The following is a 23,054-nucleotide window of genomic DNA, read 5'->3' on the forward strand; positions in this document are numbered from 1 at the left end:
GAGGAGTCTTGGGAAAGATTAAGTTGAAGAAGCTCCCATGAACTTCCTCAACATAGGCAGCCTCTGGCCTTTTTCCTTCTCTCTCAAGAAGATGGGGTGAGAATAGGGCACTGCTAAAGTTGTTTCTGCTCTTTTTCTTGGCCTACGTAGGGCAAGGGAGGGACTGTGGACTTGGAAAAACTTCCTAGGAAATGAATGGATTGAGTATACATTTAATACCTGGGTCACATGCTGGAAGTATCCTGTAGTTAACTGCAAGACCTTTGGTTCAGGGTTTCTGTACTCGCTTAAAAATAGTTTCTAACCAAAATGTACTTTTCCCCAAGAATTTATTTCTTCCTGATCATGAGACTATATGGAATTGGGATTATTCCTGTTTTCTCCTTCATTATTCCCTAGTCTTTTCATAAAGTCTTTTTATTTATCAATGATTTCTCTATTGCTGAAGCCTCCATTCAGCACAGGGTTTCATTTAAGGTCAGATCATCATAAGTTCAAGTTTCTGTTCCTTTCCTCTAATATAGTATCCTGCTCAAGCCCCTTCTGAACATGCAAGTTTTGTCTATAATTTCTTTTACTCTTTTATGCCTGTTATCTGCCTGATGCAGAAAAAAAAAATGAGCTTGCATAATTAAAATAACCACGACTTGTAAATTATTAAATTTTAGAAATATATTTCTAAACAGAATGGGCTGATTCCTATTTAGAGTGTCTGCAGAGTAATCCACCATGACACAGCACTGATTTTTCTCCATAATTGGGGGAGGGACGGGAAATAGGCAATTTGTTTCTAAACCAAAACCACAATTTCAACAGTTCAAAATATTTCACTGCCAATATGGTCCTGGTAGAAATTTTATGTAGTTTTTCCTTTAAAAAAAGTTATTAAAAAAAATTCCTAAGATACTAAGTCAATTTGGAATGTAGATTCCGAGCAGAGAGCAACTCAGTTCACACTAAAAAAATAATAACAACAAAAATGAGAACCAAACCCCACCCCCCAATAAGCTGTTTCAATATGGTGCATAGGGGGAGTTATAGTATGGGGAGCCCCTGCTTTGGTATGGAGAATCACGGCCCCTTGACCCTGACCGGGACCTCGAGTAGCCATAGCTGGTGCTTCTTTCTGGATAAACTCTGATATAGGAAGTTTCACCCTGAAATTCAAACAAAAAACAAAAGGAAGGAAAAAAAGTGAGGGATGAAGAAGGGGGATGGGGGGAAGAACAAGGCCTCATATCCAGTCTATTCTGAGTAGATAAAAAGGGCTGTTAAGTGGAAGTGGAAGAAGCTCTCCAAGTGTCCCAAGTGTTATCCTAAACTTAAGCAGAAGACTTCATGATTCCAAGTTCATTCACAGCTGTGACCACCTTGCTCTCGACGTGTAAGGTGATTTGGGCAATGGCACAGTTGAACCATCTTAGCCCCAAATAGGTATCAGTTGCCAGGTGAGGTAAGCCACTTTTAAGAAAGAAAAAAAAAGTGGTAGGTAAGAACCCAGGACTTTTAAAAACACCGTTGTTATGTTGAAGGAAATCAGGACAACGGGAAGGAAGGTCCGAGAGGTCTCTCCTTTATGTCCCCAAGGTATCAGGAAGCAAACAGCTTGTGGTCTTAGTCATTCCTTAGAAAGGAATTTCACTCACAACGTTATCAGGCCCTTAAGCCACTTGAAGAAGGCAACTACAATGAGATGACAGCTTAATGAATTTGTGAAAGCTGGAAGTTTAGCTGCCAAAAGCCTGATACACAAAAGCTCTGGCAAAAAATGGTCACCACCCCATCACTTAATAGTGAAGGGGCTGGCAGGTAGGGAAGAGATACATTCATGGTGACCTACTTGCTGATTCTCTCCAGGAATTATTAAAGGGCCATTCTAGGGCCCCGTAGACTTGGGCTCGGAAGATGTTGGCTTGTCCACTTAAGAAGGTTCCTTACTGTTAATTATTTAATACGTTATCTACCAGCTTTTTGTGCAGAGAGGACAGCTGCAGGCCCAAGTGCCATGGGATTATAGAAGACCTTCCACAAAAGGTGGCAACCCACCTCATGAGAACGGAATTTGGAGTCGTCCAGTCTACGCAGGGCATATTCCATATCTTCCTTGCGGAGGAACTCAACTACCCCCATGCCATCTTTCTGCACATCTGCATAACATACACCCCCAGCTTCTCGCATGTGATCCTTCAAATCCTGCCAGCTGCCTGAGGGAGGAAGGCCTGGGCATGAAGAACACAAAACAAGATAGTGTGAAAGGTCTCAACATTCCAGATGGGCCAGGGCTCCTCCCCCACATATAGTCCAGTGACAGGCTCAGTCACCACTCCGTCCCAAAGCCCTAAAACATTAATAAGTCATAAAGGGGTTCCAGAGACACTGAGCACAAGGCATATACTGTTTGCCATTCCAGAGAGCTAGTCCTATGTCAGTCTTCCACAGAGAGGACTTAAATCTTTGCCTGTAGTTAGAGCAAGAAGCTGGTCCTTTGGAGTCCTGAGAATTCAGATAATTTGTTCTCTGTTGTTTCCAGGTCCTTCAAAAACAAGTCCTGTGGCTTTTGCTTCCCCCGATTTGGAATTTACTTGTTATCAGAATTACCTGCCCCTCACAGAGTAGATCACTTACACTGTTCCCCAAAGCACTAGGACCAGAATTTAGGAGCAGGAATTTAGACTTCAGGCAATGAAAAAACTTAGGCTTGCTTGGTTGGTGATTTGAGTGACTGACACATTCATTCTCTTAAGAACCAGGTAAAATCTGAATGCTACGACTAGACTGGAACCACATTTTCCCACCCTGGGGTTTCATGTGATTTAGTTTTGATTCCTCTTTGGAAAGGAACCAGGTTCTTGTATGCATTCTAGTTAGGTCCAGGGTCACAGGAAAGTCATACCTGGAGACACAAAAGAAGATCCAAGGTTCTTATGGTCATTTCTTCTGCAGAGCATTGATTGATGCACACACCTTGGGCATTAGAATTGGTTATCTGTCATGACAGTTACCAGAACACATGCTGTGCTTCGGAAAAGCAGTCCAGGAGACTCCAATTTAACAATCCCAGCACAACCACTTTTTCCAGGATCCAAGGCTAGAGAGCAAGTTGTCTGTTCAAATGTGGCTGTTTTGATTCCTTTCTAACTAATTTTATACCAGGTATGGATTCCAGAGGAGAGAAGATCATCCAAGAATTTTTTCAACTGCTAGAAATCTCTCATAGGAAGCTGCTTTATGTTCTAAAGGGATATTACCCTTCTCCTGTAACAAAAGCACCATTTCATCTTCATAAGCCATGCATACCTGGTAGAGCTACGTACTGATTCAGCACTATCCAAAGTTAATATTCAGTGTACTACCAGCCTAGATAGTCTTAAGTGCCGAGAGTAACATACCTGAGACGAGAACGCGATATTCAGATCTTCTTGATGGTGGTCCAGTCCTCCCACGGGGCCCTCCACCCCCAGGATTCCTGGGTAATTCCACACGAAGCCGACACTGGCCATAATCATAACCATTCCTTCCATAAATAGCATCTTCTGCATCCCTGCAAATAAGAGCTAGTAGTTATTGATGTTCAGGCAGCAGATTCTGTCCTTTCTGTGAGATGTAAGTCGATGGTGGTGGCCAGCTATGAAGATGGAAGATGTCCAGTCTTGATTAACTAATGCTTTGGCTTGAAGGTCCAGGAAGCTGTACCTCTTACTTTACTGAGGCCATGGAATATTTGTTCCCTCTTCATCTCAGAATCCCTCAACACTTACTCCTCAATTCTCTTTTCACCCCATTTTCCCAAGCAGCAGCCCTTTTCCTTGCCAAGGCCAACCTCTTAATCCTATCCACTTGTATTCTCCAGCAAACTTTACCTTAAAGTGTCCCTTCTTTCAAATCTAGCTACTAGCTCCTTCCTTTCTGCCTTCAAAATATACCCAAGTTTCTTGCAAGCTTAAAAACTATCACCAGACTAAACCAATTCCTCAAGTTATTATTGCCTTATACCTCTCTTCCTTTTTGAAATTCTGTGGGAGAAAAGGTGTCTTCACTCACTGCCTCCACTTCTTCACTCCCTAAACTTTTCCAATCTTACTTCTAATCCCATTATTCAACTGAAACTAGGCTCTCCCCAAAGTTACCCATGTTTCTTAACTATACCAGTCACCATCTTGCCAAACTGATGGTCTTTTTTCAAAGCTCATTTTTTAAGACCTGCCTGGATTTCATACTGTTGGCTATTTCTCCCTAGATGCTCTCTCCTTTCTGACCTTCTACAGCACTAATCTCTCCTGCCTCTTAAATTGTGTCTATTCTTCATCTCTTCTCCTATCTATATTATGTCCTATAATTGTGAATGTTCCCCAAGTTCAGTCTTATAGTGACCTCCTCTTCCCATACACCACATAATTTCATCCGATTTCCTGGCTTTAACTACCCTCTCTGTACAAACCACTCAAGATTCAGTACTGAGCTTCAGTTATTAAAGGTGATGTGGGACTGAAGTCTATGCCAAACTAACCCTATCAATCATGGGTTCAAAACTGAAACCATCGTCTTTCCTCCTAAATACTACCAACGGCACCATTATCCTCTCTCAGGTTTTTAAACTCATTATTATCCTTGAGTCCTCACTCACCTTCACCCCACGTATCCAATCAGGTGCCATATATTTGTTTCTACTTAAAAAGTGTCTCCCATCTGACTACCATGGTTCACACCATCTATCCACTAGATATTGCAAGGGCCTATATTTGGTCACCATGTTTCAAGGCCATCCTCTGTACTGCTGCCAAAATGATTTTCTTTAAGCGCAGATCTGACCACATCTCCTTCCAAACAATCAACTCCAGCCGATCCCTGTTGTTCGGAGAATAAGAGATGAACATCAAATACTACTATCCTTCCCACACTCTGTGATGCAGATGCTCAGCTACTCATTGTCATTCACAAACACATAGTCATAATCTCTCCTTATTTCTGTCTCAGATTCCCTCTCTTCCTTTGGGACATAGCTCAAGCTCCCGTCTTCTACACAAGTTTCCTAATCTTCTGCATGGCTAGTATTCCCCCTCCTCCCCTCTATTTACTTTGGTACTACTGATAGAGAGCTTAAGACCTCTCTGAAACACATTTGATGTGTGACCCTTAACTTGATGGTAGTGATCTGGATAGCTTTCTAAGATAGCTGGCTGCAGAGAAGGCAATGATGTAGTGGTAAAGAGTTTCCTTACCCAAGAAGTTCTCTTTATTATCATAGGCCCAGGGTCTATCCCTGTTTTCTTCACATTAGTCTTCCCCATTAGAACGCAAGCCCTTTTAGGAAGGGCTTATTTTACTCTTTGTATTTTTAGCTCCAGAACACAGCACAACACCTGCTGGTAGGTGCTTACTAAGTGCTAGTTGATTGGAAAAAGGACTAGACTTGAGATCAAAGAAACAGGGTTTAGCTATGTGACTTTTCCTCATCTGTGAAATAAAGTTAGACTGGATGACAATTGAGGTATCTGGAGTCCTAAAAATATGATCCGTTAGTAACATCCAAGTTTCAGGATTTTTAAAGTTACAATCTATTAAGTTGATGAAAAGATGACTTTATGAATGGCTGACATACTACATAGCCCAAACTATGAAAAACTGTGTGACTACAAATCCAATCTGGGAAAAGACAGATTAGAAAACACCTCATAACTTGGCTGACAGTTTCTCCCTCTTGATATCTATTACCTTAATAATTGCAATCAGCAACCTTGCATTTTATATCGTCTTACTAGACCCAAGACTGTAAAGGAAAAACTATAAAAAATAGAGAATTTGATTCAAAAGACAAAAGATCTCAATGTCTTTCAGATGGTTTTTCAAAAATCCTTTTGTAGGCTCCAGAGAACCGACTAATCAAGAAATCTTCGGAAAACCACTTCTTTAAATAAATATAAATGGGCGCAGCTAGGTGGCACAGTGGATAGGGCACCAGCCCTGAAGTCAGGAAGCCAAGTTGAAATCTGATCTCAGCCACTTAACTGGGCCTAGCTGTGTGACCTTGGGCAAGTCACTTAACCCCATTGCCCCAGCAAAAATAAATAAATAAATATGAATGGTTTCATAAAAGTTTAAAAAATACTCAAGTTATAAAGTTCTGATTTGATCATTAAATAATGAACTCAATGCAAAACATCTCCCTCTCATAGGAAGTACTAAAACCTCAGGGATGCATGAAGATTATAAAAAATCCTCTATGGGGCTTATTGGCCTTGGAGGGCAAGCAGGGTACTTTCCCTGGATTCCACATCTTTGAAGAACCCTTTCTTGAGGCAGCTACCCCTAATAAACATGCATATGTAGACTACTATTAATGGAGTCACAAGCCAAACTCGGTAAGATGCCAGGCATACAGTTGGCACTCAAGGCCATCCCCACAAAAGGAGTTCCGAAAATGAAAGGCTCGCTTCTATAAAAAGAAAACAATGAGGGAAGGGGGCACAAGACTGGGCTAGGATAGCTCAAGCATCGAGACATTGTTTTTCAAAGTCTCCAAGTTTACTAAAATTCGCTACAGGAAATTGTCATGTTCCATAGTTTTGGTTAAGTATTACAGCGTTAGAACTGAGTCAGCAATAAAAATCTTCAATTCTCATCATGTGTGGCTTGCTCAAAGAAAGGGGTTACAGGATAGATTGGGTTTCCCTTCTTCCTCCAGGCCATACAACATCTGAATCCTTTCTAGAGACCCACTCTGCTGTTTCTTGGGAGTAACCCACCCCACCACCCAAGATGAGTTACCCAATCAGTAACTTGGGCTGTTTGACATTGTATTGGCGAACAAGGAAGCTATTCAATTACACAGGATGAACTACTGGCAACTTGTACGATGATTTGCAAAAAGCTATTTTTAAGTTATTTGGTTTCTTACAGGCTCCAAAAGTGTTTCTTTGGGGACTCTTAAGTACAGTATCTAATACAGGATTTCTAGAGTCTTCCTAGTAAAGTCTATGGCTCAGCATAAAATAAAATAAAAAGCAAACTAATTACATCGACATAAAATTAATTAAATCTTAAAAAAAAAAACTTCATAAACGCCAAAATTAGATTTCCTAAAGTTCTAATGGCTGGATTAACTACCGACAACTTGTGGAATATAATAACGCAACCTTAAGATCCTTTCTTAGCTAATAATTAAAGTTTTTCGTTCACCTAATGCTTTTTTTTTTTTTTAATGAGAAACAATGCACCATATGCACCGGTAGAGGGCACCCCAGAAGACAGTTCACGGAGGCTGGAGGAATTCTCCTAGGGAAAGTGTCCCGCCCAAGGCCCAGAGGCTGGGGAGAGGAGCTTGGGACAAGTTTTTCTTTGGGAGCAATGTCTAGACTGGGGCTCGGGGCGCTGGGCCACTGGGCCACGGGTGTGAAGGAGATCAGGCCACCGCTGAGCTCCAATTCCAGCCCTAACGCTCCTTCTGGGTTCTTAGGAGAGGATCCAGGAGTAGTTGCAAGATTCCCACTGCTAGGAGAAACTCTGCAAGAGGAGGGGAAGGTCCAAGGCAATCCCAATAGTCTTTGGATAGAAGATGCCATCTGCATCCAGAAAAAGCATTATGGAGACTGCAGTGTAAATCGAGGCAGGCTTTGCTTACTTCTTTTTTGTTTTTTTTTCCTTCTCCCATAGTTTTCCCTTTTCTTCTGATTTTTCTTTCCCAACATGATTCATAAAACAACATGTTAAAAATAAATAAAAAGGTGGGGGGAGTGAGAGGCAGCTTGTTTTGGGGTCTCTGCATAGTGGCGCCAAACCTGGACCACTTGATAGCTTTTGGGGGGAGGGTCTCAAGATCCCTTCAGGGAAGGTCATCTTGGGGGCCAAGCGCCATCAGGGATAGCTGTCTGTGAATTCTTACTTAGTCCAAGAGCCCTGAGCCCTTGGGACGAAGGGAACAAGGAAGGTCAGGATGCCGGAAAGAAGTGCTGTGTCCCCTTCCACCTTCCAGGAGTCACTCAGGGCTAAGTGGGAGCTTCTTCCACATATGGCTCCCCTATCCCCCGGAGCCGAGGGATGCAGGAAAAGCACCCCCTTCCTTTCAGGAAAGGGACTCTGAGGAGGTCGAAGAAATCCCCCTCAGCTAGAGCCTTCTCTGGACCTCAATGACTTCTAGGGTCCCTCCCAACTCTTAAGGTTAGGGGTACAGAAGTAGCCCACGGTACGTGGCGGCTCGGGAAAGCCTCTCCAGAAAGATCCTGCACCAGGGAGAGTTTGCCCCGTTCCTTAGAGGCTTTCCTCTGAGGGCCCCCAAAATGGGATCGGCCCGCAGGGTCCACCCCTCCCGGCTGCGCCCAACTCATTGGTTGGTCTGGGACCCTCGGTTTCCGGAGGGTGACATCATGCAAAAAGGCAGCAGCAACAAAAACAAACCACACACGAGAAACCAAAAGCTCCAAAGGGACGCACTCGGGGCAGTCTGGTCACTATCTCGTCAAATTTAATGTAAGCTTTCCAAAAACCAACTCCGTAACACAAGTGTCCGGTTCCACGTACAGAGCCCGTTTTGGGTCCTCGGCATCAGGAGGAAGGCGCTTCCACTTGGAGTCACTGGGCTCTCCCCAAAAAAGATGAGACTGACTAGGAGCCTCCGGGGCGCCCGAGGCTGGCCGCGCGGGGACCCCAGAGTCACGGCCTCCGAGTTCAGAGCGCGGGTGGGGCCCACTGGGCGGGGAGGGGGCAGAGGCGGGAAGCGCGGGGCGGGGAGGGGGAGGGCGCCTGCGCGGCGGAGAGGGCAAGGGAGGGGGAGGGCGCGCTGGAGGCAGAGAGGGGAGAAGGGCGCGCAGCAGAGAAGAGGGGAGGGCGCGCGCGGAAGAGAAGGAGAGGAGGCGGGCACGTGCAGAAAAGAGAAGAGGGGAGGGAGAGGATGCACGGAGATGAGGAGGAAGAGCGCGGAGGCCCGGAGGAGAGGGCGGCACTCGCAGCGCGGAGGGGGCGGAGACTGAGACCAGCGAAGCGGCGGGGGGAGGTCCGGGGGGTCGCTAGAGGTTCCGAAGGAAAGCTGAGGGCGGGAGGAGGGGAGAAGAGCAGGCTGAGGAGGCGGGGGGCCGGGCTGCGGGAGGGGAGGCGAGGCCTCACCTGGGATCCTCGAAGCGCACGAAGGCGAAGGGCGCCAGTCCCCGGCGGTTCTTTAGCTCGATGTCCCGGATGCGGCCGTACTTGTAGAACAGGTCCTCCAGGTCTTTCTCCCTCACGTCTGCCGGAAGATTTCCCACGTAGATCCTCCCGTCGTTGTCGCTGCCCCGGTCATCTTCCTCCCCCCAGCCCGACATCCCTGACATCATCCCAGACATCCCCTCAGCCGCTTCCCGCAGCCCAGGCCGCTCTCTGCCGCGGCGCATTGTGGGAACCAAGAGCGGAAGTGGGTCGGAGGTTCTAAAAGAAGGTTTCTTAAAGGGAAATCGCCAGAACGGCTCTCTTCTCCCCGCCCCCCCCTCGACGCTCCACTGAGTCTGCGCAGCGGCAAGCCCGCCGTCTTTTCTCCGCCCACCCTCGGTGGCTTTTACCTGCGGTTCCGGCGTGGGAGCTGCGGGCGCTCTGGGGCCCGACCCCTAGCGGACTCCCTGGCTTGCGGGTTGTTCTGGCTGACTTCAAGATTTGTTTTGCCTAACTATGAACCTTTTAGTTAAAATTCCTCCTCCGCCAATTAACAACAATGTGTTTTTTTCTTCCACCCACCACTGGATGAAAAAGAAAGACAAAGCAACTTTTGTTACGACTTTCATAGTCTGCAAGCTTGTTACGAGGACTTTTTTTTGAATGGGGGCGTCGGGAAGGAGAGAAAATACTTTTATATATTAACTTTTAAAAAAGGTCATCGCCTGTCGAGCTGGAAAGGACCGCTCCCCTCCCCGATTTAGTGGCCGCATTAATCAGGGTCTCTGCTGCCGAGCGGGCATTTAAACCCGAGCCTCCGGACGCCGTGGGCTCCTCTGAACGCTGAAGTGCTCCGGGATCCCCGCGCACTGTGTACTTGGCTTTGGGGCTCCGCTGGTGGGGGGCACGTGAAGCTTGACGTGCCCACTAGCAGAGCGGGCAGTGGTGGGGGCTGCGGTGCGGGGCAAAGTCAGTGCCAGGCTTTTCACCTTAGGTCTTGATAAGCAGTTCTCATGGCTGGTATTTCTTGGGACGACACCAGCATTTTTGGATCTGTGGGAACAGCCTCCAAGAATGTGGCGGAAACAGGACCTGGTTTGGTTCGCTTGGCAGTTACTTGGGCACAGGTGACAGGAGGCATGCTGAATGCTTTTAGGCTGCAGTACCTTGACTTTCAGATCTCTGGGAAATAGGGGGAGCTCCAACAAACCTAAAGAGTTATCCATGTGAAAATCATAAATCCCTCGGTGAACAGTAGGTGCTGATCAAAGCAATACATTTTGCCAGAGGATGAGATCATACAGAACGCAAAGGATTATTGTTATGCCAAGTTCAGGGCACAGCCCTCTTGCTGGCCCTTAGCTCTGGGAAATGGCATCTCCAAATATTTTGACAATAGTATGCCCAAGGTCACACAGCCCAGACTGGAAATAGACGATAGTCTGACTTCAGGCTCTACTGATGGTGTTAAGCACTTTATATATATTATATCTGATTTTCATGACAATGAGGTAGGTACAGCTTATTGGAGGTAGGGGGTTGTTATCCCCATTTTACAGATGAGGAAACAGTCAAGGTGAACATGGGTGAAGTGATCTCACAGTGACAGACTGGATTTGAACTCCGGTTGACTCCTGATCCCATGTTCTGTACCACTGAGCCCCTTTGTCACAATCACATTTTTAGTGCATGAAATAAAATAACGGGAAGTTACGCAGGAAACCAGTTGTCTCAGCCTATCCAGTATCCCCCTAATGGACTCGAAGAGGAGGGTGCTGTGTAATAGGGGCAACAGTAATGGATTTGGATTTGTGCTCTGCTGCTCTCTGGGTATATTCCATTTCCCCATCTGCACTAGGCGGCCATAGAAGGGAAGGCTTTGGCAGCTGGAGAGGCAGAGAAAGACATTGAAGAAAGGCACTTTGGGTAAAGGCATTCCAGCTGCCTGGGGTTCAGAGGCTAGAGGTCCGGAGGGAGGGGGTGGCTAGGAGAGAAGGCCTTTGAGGTGCTTCCCCCTGGAAACCTGTGAGCCTGTGGTCCTGCTGCTGCTTGGAGTTTTTCCCTGCCTGCCCAGCCTCATTTTGGGGCTTTGCTCATAGTCACTACTTACTAAAGAGTCATGGACTTGGAGTCAGTCTAATGGCTTTAGTTTGGGGATCTAGAAACTGAGACTTGCAGGCTGACTGACCTGCATAGCCAATAGGCCCCGGACTGAGTTTTCAGTCCTGTTAGAAAATACGTCATTAGTGAACTCAGCTGAGATATAGAAAGGCAAGTCCCCAAGGTCGTGGAGCTTACAGTCTAACAGGCTCTTCTGCGGATGTAGATAGAGAAGTAGACTGCAAGTAGAAGGTGTGAAGGCAGAGGGAAACGCCAGCTAAATGTCCTGGACACATTTGAAGGGGGAGAGAGAGTGTTGTCTCCCTAGGGAAGAGGGCATCAGGGGAAGGCTTCTTTCCAGGAGGAGGGATCTCTGAGCTGGGCCTTGGAGGAAGCAGAAAATCCCAGCAGGGGAAGAAATGAGGGGAGGTGAACCTGAGTCCAGGAAAGGCAGGCAGAGCCTGTTGAGAGCTTGTGCTTGGGGGACTGTTAGCCTTGTTAGGGGGTCAGACTGAGTTTAGGCCTGGTGGCAATCTCCAAGAAGATAGGGGACAGCATTCCAGGAGTGGAGTCTGGAGCAGCCCATGAGAGAAATGGGAAGGACTAGAAGACTGCAGAAATAGGAAGGCTTTAAATGCCAAATGTTTATATCTGATCCTGGAGGAGGAGGGTTCTGGAGTCACCAGAATTCATTGAGGTGAAGAGGGGAAGTGACATCAGACCTGGAGCCCTGGGAGATGACTTTGGGTAGCCGTGTGAGGATAGATTGGAGGGGGGAGAGTTGGGGCAGGGATACCATTGAGGTACCTATGGAAACAGTCCCCTGGAAAGTGATGAGTGAGGAGAACACCAAGATGCCCAACCTGGGACTCTAGAAGTGTTGGGTCCGGGGAGAGAGACGATGCATTCTGGTGCGGTTTTTGACTTGTTGAGGAGGAATCAATTGGATCTTCTAGTCTAACGAGAACTGGTTTTGTGCAGAGGCATTTGGCAATGCAAGCCTCTGGTCAGAGTGACCTTGTGAGTCCGACCAGCCAATGAGATGCAACCATGGTCTGTGAGTGGGGGTAGGGCAGAGAGAGTCCAAACCTTCCTCTGACTCTGGGTACCACAGATGAACTCTAGTGTGTCACACTGAGCCTCATCTTCCCCATGTGTTTCATAGGGTGGACAATACTGGAGCGAGACCTGCCTCACAGGTATAAACTGAGGATCAAGTAAGAGAATTATTTTTTAGGACAAAAGTTCCCTGTAACGCTTTAGGAAAGTATTCCTCTGTAGGAACTCTAAAGATGAAACACATACCCATCTCCTACCAGGGGATGAAGTAATGAAATGAAGAAGACACATTTTTGGGACATGGCCAGTGTAGGAATCTGTTTTTCTGGATTATGCATATTTGTTATGAGTGTTTTCTCTCTCTCTCTCTCTCTCTCTCTCTCTCTCTCTCTCTCTCTCTCTCTCTCTCTCTCTCTCTCCCTCTCCTTCCCTTCACTTTCTCCCTCCCTCTCTCTGTCTGTCTCTGTTTCTCCTCTCTCACTTCTCTGTCTCTTCCTCCCTTTCTGTCTCTCTGTGTCTCCTCTCTTTTTCTGTCTCTGTTTTCCCTTTGCTCTCTCTCTCTCTCTCTCTCTCTCTCTTATAAGCAACTACCATCTTAGTAGATAAAATGCTGGACTTGGAATCAGGAAAACCTGCATTCAAATCCTGCCTGGGACACAGACTAATGATAAACTTGGCTCTTCTCGGCAACTCAGTGATCCAAACCAGTTCCAATAAACTTTAGATGGAAAATTCCATCCACATTCAGAGAGAGAATGATGGGGACTGAATGTAGATCAACACATACTATTTTCACCTTTTTTTTTTCTATTTTTTTTCTTTCTCATGGTTTTTTTCTTTTTCTGATTTTTCTCTCCCAACATGACTCATATGGAAATATATATATAAATGAATGTACATGTATAACCTAAAAAAAATAAATTAAATTAAAAAAGAGATTGCAGGGTCTGACCCAAAAAATCCCAAATTGCCTCCAAAATATTAAGTCTGTGAGAAAGGGAGTACAAGCATTAATTAATTGTTTCCACTTTACAGGTAGAGAAACTGAGATTCAGAGAGGTTATTCTTAATACCAGATTATTTTTGTTGTTCAGTCGTGACCAACTCTTTTTTTTACCCCATTTGGGGTTTTCTTGGCAGAGATGCTAAAGTGGTTTGCAATTTCCTTCTGCAGCTTAGTTTACGGATGAGAAAACTGAGGCAACTAGGGTGAAGTGACCTGCCCAGGGTCACCCAGCTAATAAATATCTCAGGCTGGATTTGAACTTGGGTAGGTCTCCAGGTCTGGGGCCAGATGTTAGAATTGGATCAAAAACCTGTATCTTCTTCGAAATCCAAAAATCCTACAAAGCTACCTAACCTGCCTCCCCAGGCAGCGACCCACTGAACCTCACTTGTTACTTGCTGCCTTGTTCACATTGACCGGTTGAAGTCCATGACCAGCCTGGTTTGTCCCATCTGCAGAGGGAACTTGGCCCTGAGGCCATCCAACCTCTTGGCACCGTCATCCCAGTGGCTCCCAGACTCTGCCCATGTTCCTGCTGGAAGCCTGTTCTTCTGAAGTCAGTCTGCTTGGCCCCAGTCCAGGCGTATAAAAAGGCCTGGTCCTTTGTAACAGCCCTGGGGGCCTGCCACCCTAGAATTAGGCCGGGCTTTTAGCTTTTTCCAGAATGTTTGACCTAAATTATTTCATCTATCTTTATGAATAACTCTGAGAGACAGATGCAGTGGGTATCATTATCCCCTTACAGATGAGAAAACAAACCTGTGCTTAAGATCACACAAAGCTAGTTAATGGCAGATTATACAGAGCCAAAAGAGGGGATGGGGTGGGGATAATGAGGGCCCACAAGGAAAGCCAATTGTAAGGTAGAACGGGAATAAGCATTTATATAACACCTACTGTGTCCCAGGAGTGTGCTTGTACTTTTTATAAATATCTCACTTAATCCTCACAACATCCCTGGGAGGTATTACTATTATTATTACCCCATTTTACAGATGAGGAAACAAAGGCAAACAGAATAATTTCAGAGTCAGTGTCTTTCCAGTGGGCTGGAGTCATTTATTTAGCCTGGAGACGGAAACTCAGATTTTCATTCAGATCTCAAACCTAGCTGTGTGACCCTGGACAAGCCACTTAACCTACTTGCCCTCCATTTCTTCATCTGTAAAAAGGAACTGGAGAAATGGCAAACCTCCTGCTTGAGACATAGAGTTGGGCAGGACAGAAACCACTAAATAATAATAAGGCCCTTGATAGTCTGCAGAGAGCTTTGCAAACATCCCATCTGATCCCTAGAACAACCTTGGGAAGTAGACATTATCATCATCCTGAATTTCATAGATGACAAAACTGAGGCAGACAGTTAAGTGACTTAGACAAGTTCGCACAGCTAGTTAAGTGTCTGAGGCTGAATTTGAATTCAGGTCTTTTTTTTTTTTTTAAGTATAAGTTAAATACAATATACGTATACATGTCCAAACAGTTTATTTGCTGTTTGTTGCGGACTTTGAAATAATGTACCATTAGCCTGTGAAGGAAATCAAAAATGCAGATGGACAAAAATAGAGGGATTGGGAATTCTATGTAGTGGTTCATACTCATTTCCCAGAATTCTTTCCCTGGGTGTAGCCGGTTCAGTACATTACTGCTCTATTGGAACTGATTTGGTTCATCTCATTGCTGAAGAGGGCCACGTCCATCAGAATTGATCATCATATAGTATTGTTGTCAAAGTATATAATGATCTCCTAGTCCTGCTCACTTCCCTCAGCATCAGTTCATGTAAGTCTCTCCAGGCCTTTCTGAAATCATCCTCTGGTCATTTCTTACAGAACAATAATTTGAATTCAGGTCTTGCTGACTTCTGATCTAATTAGTGTTCTATCGCCAAACTGTCAACTATCTTTAAATAAATAAGTTTAAATGAATAAATCAAATAAATTAATAAAATAAAATATGGAGAATTACCAAAATCAAAACCAAACAGCCCATCCTATTGAAATAAGTTTTCAAAAATATTTAAACAAGTTCACAGACCTCAGGTGAAGAACCCCTGGCAGAGCCTGATGGAGCCTGATGGAGCCGAAGCCCAGAAGACATTAATCTAACACTGGGAATGTGATTATGGGCAAGACCAGCCCAGCTTCGGGCCCTAATTTTCCTCCTCTGTGAAATGGGGAATAATACCTGTACCTGAGCCTGGGGGCTGATACAGTATAAAAAGGGGTTTTACAAACCCAGTGCTGTAGAAATGCCCACTCTTACGGATGAGGTTCCTGAGACCAAGGGGTGAAGCTAGAGATGCAGATAGCAGAATGAAGAGGAGACACTTTACTCTGCCTATGTCCCCAAGCTGGCACAGGTTTAATTGCCCTGTCATTATAGGTAGAGTCATTTGCCTGCAGCTACGGAGCGCCAGCCTCAGTGGCCCCACTTGTTGACCCAACTGCCAAGAAGTTACACCTAATTATTTTTTTTTATGGTATATAAGCTCTTAAGAAAGCAATCTGAAGGCATTTATTGTTTATCCAATATCGTTGGAAAGATATTAGTTAATTATTTAACATCCAAAACATCTGAGATCAGCTCGCTGCCCAGACACGTCCCCAGAAGTTGGCCAACACTGAAGTTTTATTGATTCCTCTTTTCAAAAAAAAAAACAAAACAAAACAAAACAGCAACAAACTTAGGGATACAAGAAGAAAAATCTGACCCACTTTTGTATTTTCTGGAAATAGGTTGGTCTAGTCAGGGCTGCTTGCATGTTCTGATCTGGGGTCTGGAAAATGGTGCAACTCCAAAAGACAAGTGCAGGGGACCCCTTAACAACCCTTAATGGATTTGTTATCAGATGAGCCCTCTGACTAAAAGTCAATGAGGATTTAAGTGCTTACTGGCAGTGGTAGTGGATGGCGCACTTCCCAGGCAGTCAGGAAGGCATCTCCCCAAGTTCAAATCCAGCTTCAGACACTTAATAATTGTGTGGCTCTAGACAAGCCACTTTACTCCGCTTGCCTCAGTTTCCTCATCTGTCTAATGAGCTGGAGAAGGAAATGGCAGACTGCTCCAGTATCTTTCTTCAAGCAGAAAACCCAATCGGATAAGACTGAACAGCAACAGAAGCAGACTGGGATCTGTGCCGGACAATGGTGATGTCTCATAATGGTGATGCAGTTTAAGGCAAAAACAGAGACCCTGGCCACAGGGAGCTCCCATTCTATTTTTTTAAAAATTTATTTATTTATTATTATTATTATTTTAATAACTTTTTATTGATAGAACTCATGCCAGGGTAATTTTTTACAGCATTATCCCTTGCATTCACTTCTGTTCCGATTTTTCCCCACCTTCCTTCCACCCCCTCCCCCAGATGGCAAGCAATCCTTTACATATTGAACAGGTTACAGTATATCCTGGATACAATATATGTGTGCAGAACCGAACAGTTTTCTTTTCTTTTTTTTTTTTTTAATTTTTTTTTATTGTTATGACCTCATATTGGTTTTTTTCCTTTTTATTTTTTTTTATTTTTTAAAATAACTTTTTATTGATAGAACGCATGCCAGGGTAATTTTTTACAGCATTATCCCTTGCATTCACTTCTGTTCCGATTTTTCCCCTCCCTCCCTCCACCCCTTCCCCCAGATGGCAAGCAGTCCTTTACATGTTGAATGGGTTGCAGTATATCCTAGATACAACATATGTGTGCAGAACCGAACAGTTTTCTTGTTGCACAGGGAGAATTGAATTAAGAAGGTAGAAATAATCCGGGAAGAAAAACAAAAATGGGAGCTCCCATTCTAAAGAGAGAAGCACATGCAAGTAGCCACATTCAAATGAGGTAGCTACAATTCCAATCACGGTCCCTCCTAAGGGAAGATACAGGACTAGAGGGTGGGAAAGACCTCTTTGAAGGAACTGAGAAGGGTGCAACTGCTTATAGTTCTTTGTGAAGCTGCAGTTTATGCTCTGGATCTGTATCAATAAGTGATCCTTATAAAATTGCACCCTCATTTCTTGAGTTTCTTGAAGTGTCTAGGTGTGAAGTTGATTTTGTTAATTGTTTCTAAGCTTGGAGTTAGGAGTTGTCAGAATTTGAACCCCAAGCTGGGGCTCTTTCCCTGTTTTCACTATACTTTGCTGCTGGCTTATGTAGGATTTAATCAGGATCCCCTTCTCCAAGAAGTCCAGCCCTAACCCAGAGATTTCCCTGTACTAACTTCAAGTATCCAAGAGCAGCTAAGTGGAGAAGTAAAGGCTCTTAGAGTCAGGAAGAGCTGAATTCAAATCTAACCTCAAACGCTCATTGACTCTAATCCTGGGCAGTCACTTAACCTCTTTGTGCTCTCAGTTTCCTCATCTGTAAAAAGGGAACAATATAATGCAGTGCAATTAAATAAACATTTATTAAGAGCTTACTCTGTGCCAGACTGCTGAGCTCTGAGGTTATAATTTAAAAAAAAAAAAAAAAAAGCAACAGTCCCTGCAGAGAACTTATCCCCTAATGGGGGAAGACAGCAGGAAGCAGAAAAGGGTTTGGGGTGAAGGGTCAGGTCATTCTGTGGAGTGGAAGCCAGACAGCTGCTGGTGGAGGTTGTGAGGGGAGAAACAGCCCAGAAAAAGGGGAGAAGATGGAGAATGTCCAAACTGAGTCCTGGTGAAGAGATTTGGGGTGATCAGCTAGGGAAGGAAGTCGTCATGGCTTTGCTAACCTTCAAGGGCTGTAGAAATGCTAGCTATTATTATGCCATGAATGAATGACAATAATAGCTATTTCAAAAGGAGCTGGACATTTCCTAGCACTTGGAGGTTTTCTAATCCTGTCCTCACAACAGCCGCCCAGGGAGTTCATGGGGCAGACTTGTAGGTTTACAGAGGGAGAAACTGAGGCATAGAGATTGAGGTGGGACTAACTGACACTCCAGAGTCACATGGTTAGTAATTATCCAGATCCCAGAGCTCTCCGTCCCCCTACATTCTCTCCCCCTCTTTGGAAGTTTGGGCATGAATAGCAAACAGGAAGAGGGCCATAGCCCAGGGTAAATACGAGTGTGATTCACGCATGAGTGCATCTGTCTCTCTTTTTGTTCCCCAGTGCAGTCACGTTTGCATCCTTCCCCTCCTAGCAGATTGGCAGGACCCAGCAGAGCAGCCCTGCTTTGTGGGAGATGGTCTTGGCTGCCCCTGGGGGCAGGGAGAGATGGGAACTGGAATGATGGGAGGCTGCTCTGAGTCTGCGGGTGACTCACTTGGAACCACCCGGATTCTTGCTGGGTGCCAGCCGGCTCCAAAAAAGGGCTTAGTTGTTCATCCCAACCCCAGTATCAGAGAACCAAATGGTGTTCTCTGAAATTCTGTAGAGTGTGTGTGGGGGGAGAGGGGGCTTTATGAGCTAATGCTGACAATATATTCGCTTCTGAAATATTAAATATGGAATCATACTCATTCAAGTGGGTCTCCCCTCTTATTATAACTTTATGGAAATCAACAGGCATCTTATTAAAGCATCCACTATGTGCCAGGCTCCATGCTAAGTTCTGGGAGTACAAAGAAGGCCCAAAACTGGTCCCTACCTCAAGGAGCTCCAAGTCTAACAGGGAAAAAAAGTATCAAAAATACTACGCATAGGAAGTATTCAGTATGAAAATTGGTCCGGTTTTCTCTATTTTGTTCCAAGTCTTCTCCAATTCAATAAATTCACAAGCATTAAAGCGTTTACCTGGAGCCAGGCACCAAGCTAAGTCCTCAGTTTATAGAAAAATACAAAAACACTGAAAACAAACCTCCCCCCAAGAACACAACAGCAAGTAAGCCTTGCCACATTCAAATGGGAAAGACTTTCTAACAACTATAGAGGATAAAAAGGGGTTATGGGATAGGGTGAGGGGAAAGGGAGGTAAGATCTAAGCTAGATCTGGAAGCCAGAAAAGGCAGACATGAGGGAAAAGAGTGTTTCAGATATGGGAAACAACTGGAGAAAATGCCCAGAGTCAAGAAATAGGAAGATTAGGAGGAGGGATGCAGATGGGTCATAGATTTTATGGAGAGGAAGAGTAAAGTGTCAGGAAATTGGAAGAGTAGGAAGGGGCCAAACTGAGGATTTTATATTTGATCTAAGAGATAATAGGGAACCACAGCAATTTACCATAGAGGGAAGACATTTAGAACCTGAACCTTAGGAAAATCCTTTTGGCAGCTGAGTGAAGGATGATGTGGACTAGGAAGAGATAGGAGGTGATCATGGAAGTAATCCAGGCTTGGGTTCTGGCTACCTGAGTAGAGAGAAAGGAATGTAAGGAAATGCCATGAAGGTAGAAAAGACAGGCTATGTGAGTTCAGTGCAAGGTGGGGAGTCATGGGATGACAAGGTTATGTATGAGTCTGGGTGACTCGGCCCTCTACAGCAACGGGGAAATTGGGGAAGAGGATCTTGGGGGAGGGGGAATGTGGTAAGGTCTATTTTAGACAATATACCAGAGAGGCCACGATATCAAAGTCAAGAGACCAGAATAATATTGCTAGCTCTGGTACTAACTTATCTTATGATTTTTAGATCGTTGGAAGGGATGGCCTAGATCAGGGGCTCTTGGCCATGAAGGACCCCTATTTAAAACAAAAATTTGATAAATATTTCAGTATCATTGGTTTCTTTAGTAGATTTTATGGTGTGCATTTTGAAGCATGATTCTGAGAGAGGGTCCTTTGCCATCCCCTGAGAGAACCAAAGGGGTCCATACTCTGAAAAGCTTGAGAACTCCTGGACTAGACTGTTTGTAGCTCAGATGTATCAAGATATTGGGGAGGGAAAGGTACAGAGAGTCTTAGTTCGCCAAGACACACATAGGAGCAGAAAATGGCGGCACTGGCTCCTCATGGAATATTAGTGATGGCAACCTCTCATGGCAGATCTCTGAGGGGAGGTACCCTTCGTGGGTTATGTTGGGTTGCCTGACCAATCCCAGATTGCTGCCAAGGCCTTGCCAACAATGTTCACATGAGCCCAAATCACATCTTGGACAGAGTTCAGGTCTGTTGGCAGATGCACCGAGAAGGAAACAAACAGAGCCGTCTTTGAGTCATCTTTGAGATAGAAGTTGCTGGTTACAAAAGGAATCAGACTAGAAACTAAGGGTAGTTCTCCTTGCTGAAAGCACAAATCACAGAGTGGGTCCTAATGCACCCACTGTGCGTTGTGCTGTTCAGATGGAAATGTCAGCGTTACTATTTAGTGTCTGCTGTGTGGAGGTAATGTCCTGGACGCCGTGAGGAGTTATAAAGAAGACACAGAGCCTGACCTCGAAAATTTTACAATTAAGACACCATAAGGCCCTATCACGTGTATCCAAATCCTGCCGTGGCTGATGATGTTAATAAAACCAACAGCCATTTTAAAATAGGCTTAATAACGTTCTAGAAAAAGCAGATTATATGTAGGGGATAAAGGAGTTACTATATTCCTTGAAGGAAGTAATTTATTCCATACCTAAGGGTAGAATAATTACAGAATCTCAAAGTTGGAAGGAACCTCAGAAACTACTTAGACAAGGAATCCCTAAGAAGTGGCCACTTACCCTCCACTTGAATATCTCCAGTGATGGGGAACTTATCCCATGAATAGCTCATTGCACTTTTGGACAACTCTATAAGTTGGACAGCCTTCCCATGCATTGAGTCGAATTTAGCTCTGCATCTTCCCCCTGTGGTTCCTGATTCTTTGGACAACTCTATGTAAGTTTGACAGTTTTCCCATATGTGGAATCAAATTTTGTTCTGCATCTTCCCCTTATGATTCTTGGTTCTTTGGACTCTATAAGTTGGACAGCCTTCCTAAGCATGGAATCAAATTTTGCCCTGGTTCTGCCCCCTGGGACCAACCCAAACAGCCCTTCCCACATTCAAAGACAATTCTCATTTCTGCTCCATCTCCCAAGCCAGCTCTTCTCCATTGTCAATTCTTTCAAACAGTCCTCATGTGGCATGTACTTTAATCCCTTCTCCATCCTGATGGCCCTCCTTGAATTCTACCCAGTAAAAATAAAATAATTCAGTTCAAGAAAAACATTACAAACCTGTCCATCTGGTTTCCTCTCTTTCCCTGTGACATCAGTTCCCACTGGCACCCCACCAAGGTGTTCCCTTTTTAATCAGGGCTGGTCGGGAGCACCTCCCAAGCTCCCAGCCCTGAAGGAGCCAGTGTGCAAAAGAGGAGATGATGGGCAGAAGAGGAAAGATGGAAAGATGGAAAGTTGTGTCACTCAATGAGATTGGTTCAATGGGGGAAGATTGGCAAGGAAGAAGTTCCAAGGTCCAGCTCAAAGAGTTTTCCTTTTCCTTGCCTCTGTATTGAAAAAACATTAATTTTTTCAGTAATAGCTTCTGTTTATGCTTGAATATATGTGTTTTTGGGAGGTTGGGTCCATATTTCATAAATTCAAACAAATAGATTCCAGTTCATTCCCCTTAAATATGCTGGTACTAACTACTCCCTGAAGAATCATCTCTTACCTTTTATTTAATACCTTTGCTGATTGGTGCTTAGCGTTCTCTTGAATACAGTAGGTACCCTAATAAATATTGGTCCTCTTCATGGTGAAATGTGTTCCCCATCTGACTGACAAATGGTGGACTCAGGGTGTGACCCTGGACAAGTCAATTGTCTGTCTCAGTTTCCTTATCCGTGTAATAAATGTAGCTAATGAGGATAAAATTAGATAATATTTGTAAAGCACTTTGCAAATCATAAAGCACTATGTAATTATTTTAGATGCATAAAATTTTCAGATCTATATCCAGCCTAACCTCTCTCCTGATCAGCTCTCTATTGGACATCTCAAACTAGATGCCCTATAGACATTATAAACTCAAAATGACACATATTCTGTGAATCCCCAATTTGCAGATGAGGAAAGTGAGAGATTAAGTGGTGTCACAGGATTCAAAATTAGGCCTTCCTGAGTCCCAAATCCAGCCTCCTATTCCTTACTGCTATTACATAATGATATTTAATGATTATTTGTTGATTGAATGGTTAAATTGGACCTGATTGAATGAATAAATATATAATAATTTTAACAGCATTAACATAGCAGAGTGCTTTATATATATTCTCATTTGAGCTTCACAGCCACCATATGAAATAGGTGCTATTATTATCCCATTTTACGGGATAAGAAAGTATAAGTGATTTTTTTTATAGCTTTTTTATTTACAAGATATATGCATAGGTAATTTTTCAGCATTGACAATTGCAAATCCTTTTGTTCCAACTTTTTCCCTCCTTTCCCCGACCCTTTCCCCAAGATGGCAGGTTGACCAATACATGTTAAATATGTTAAAGTATAAGTTAAATACAATATATGTATATATGTATAAGTGATTTGTTCAGGCTTGTGGAGATTAAGATTGTCCAACTTACAATAAAAGAGACAGGTGGAACTCTGAGTCCATGGCACTTTACCAAAGGGTTCATGGTCCCTTCTACTTAAGTGGACCTCAGATCTTCCTCATGATCTGAGATGCCCCCTTCTTTCTTTTTATAGAGTTTAAAACCAAATAGCAAAACAGACATGGCAGAATACACAATCTCATTGATTGATAGATCTTGCTCTTGAAGGCCAAAAATGACATATTAATGGGAAAGGACAGTGTCATCATCAGTTGAGCAAAGCATAGGGCATCCCCATTGAGTAAGGGTCACAAAATGGTCACTTGTTTGTGTTAAATGAGAGAGAAAGAAAGAGAGAGAGAAAGAGAGAGAGAGAGATCCAGAATCACA

General features: G+C 44.2%; 1 protein-coding gene across 2 annotated transcripts; it reads right to left on the reverse strand.

The window, feature by feature from the left end:
- Window positions 1-654: 654 nt before the first annotated feature.
- Window positions 655-10,852, reverse strand: SRSF9 (serine and arginine rich splicing factor 9). Of its 2 annotated transcripts, none has more exons than XM_051972938.1 (4): window positions 9,097-9,692; window positions 3,390-3,541; window positions 2,047-2,219; window positions 655-1,157 (listed from the first exon to the last, which is right to left on the reverse strand). In XM_051972938.1, the coding sequence occupies exons 1-4, from the start codon at window positions 9,357-9,359 to the stop codon at window positions 1,014-1,016; spliced, it is 732 nt and encodes a 243-aa protein (XP_051828898.1). In that variant the 5' UTR covers window positions 9,360-9,692; the 3' UTR covers window positions 655-1,013. The 2 variants fall into 2 exon arrangements, with proteins under 2 accessions (XP_051828898.1, XP_051828899.1); XM_051972939.1 differs by having other exon boundaries at window positions 1,065-1,461; window positions 9,097-10,852.
- Between the last annotated feature and the right edge of the window lie 12,202 nt (window positions 10,853-23,054).

This window comes from Antechinus flavipes, chromosome 1, assembly GCF_016432865.1.
Source record: "Antechinus flavipes isolate AdamAnt ecotype Samford, QLD, Australia chromosome 1, AdamAnt_v2, whole genome shotgun sequence".
In the NCBI taxonomy this organism is placed as follows: Eukaryota; Metazoa; Chordata; class Mammalia; order Dasyuromorphia; family Dasyuridae; genus Antechinus; species Antechinus flavipes.

What these genes read in the sequence shown, in the direction of transcription:
- SRSF9 (XM_051972938.1), bottom strand. Translation starts at nt 9,359, where the DNA reads ATGCGCCGCGGCAGAGAGCGGCCTGGGCTGCGGGAAGCGGCTGAGGGG. An exon ending in ATATCGCGTTCTCGTCTCAG is followed by an intron (nt 2,220 to 3,389) that starts GTATGTTACTCT and finishes CTTCATGCCCAG; the next exon opens with GCCTTCCTCCCTCAGGCAGC. An exon ending in CCAAATTCCGTTCTCATGAG is followed by an intron (nt 1,158 to 2,046) that starts GTGGGTTGCCAC and finishes TTTGAATTTCAG; the next exon opens with GGTGAAACTTCCTATATCAG.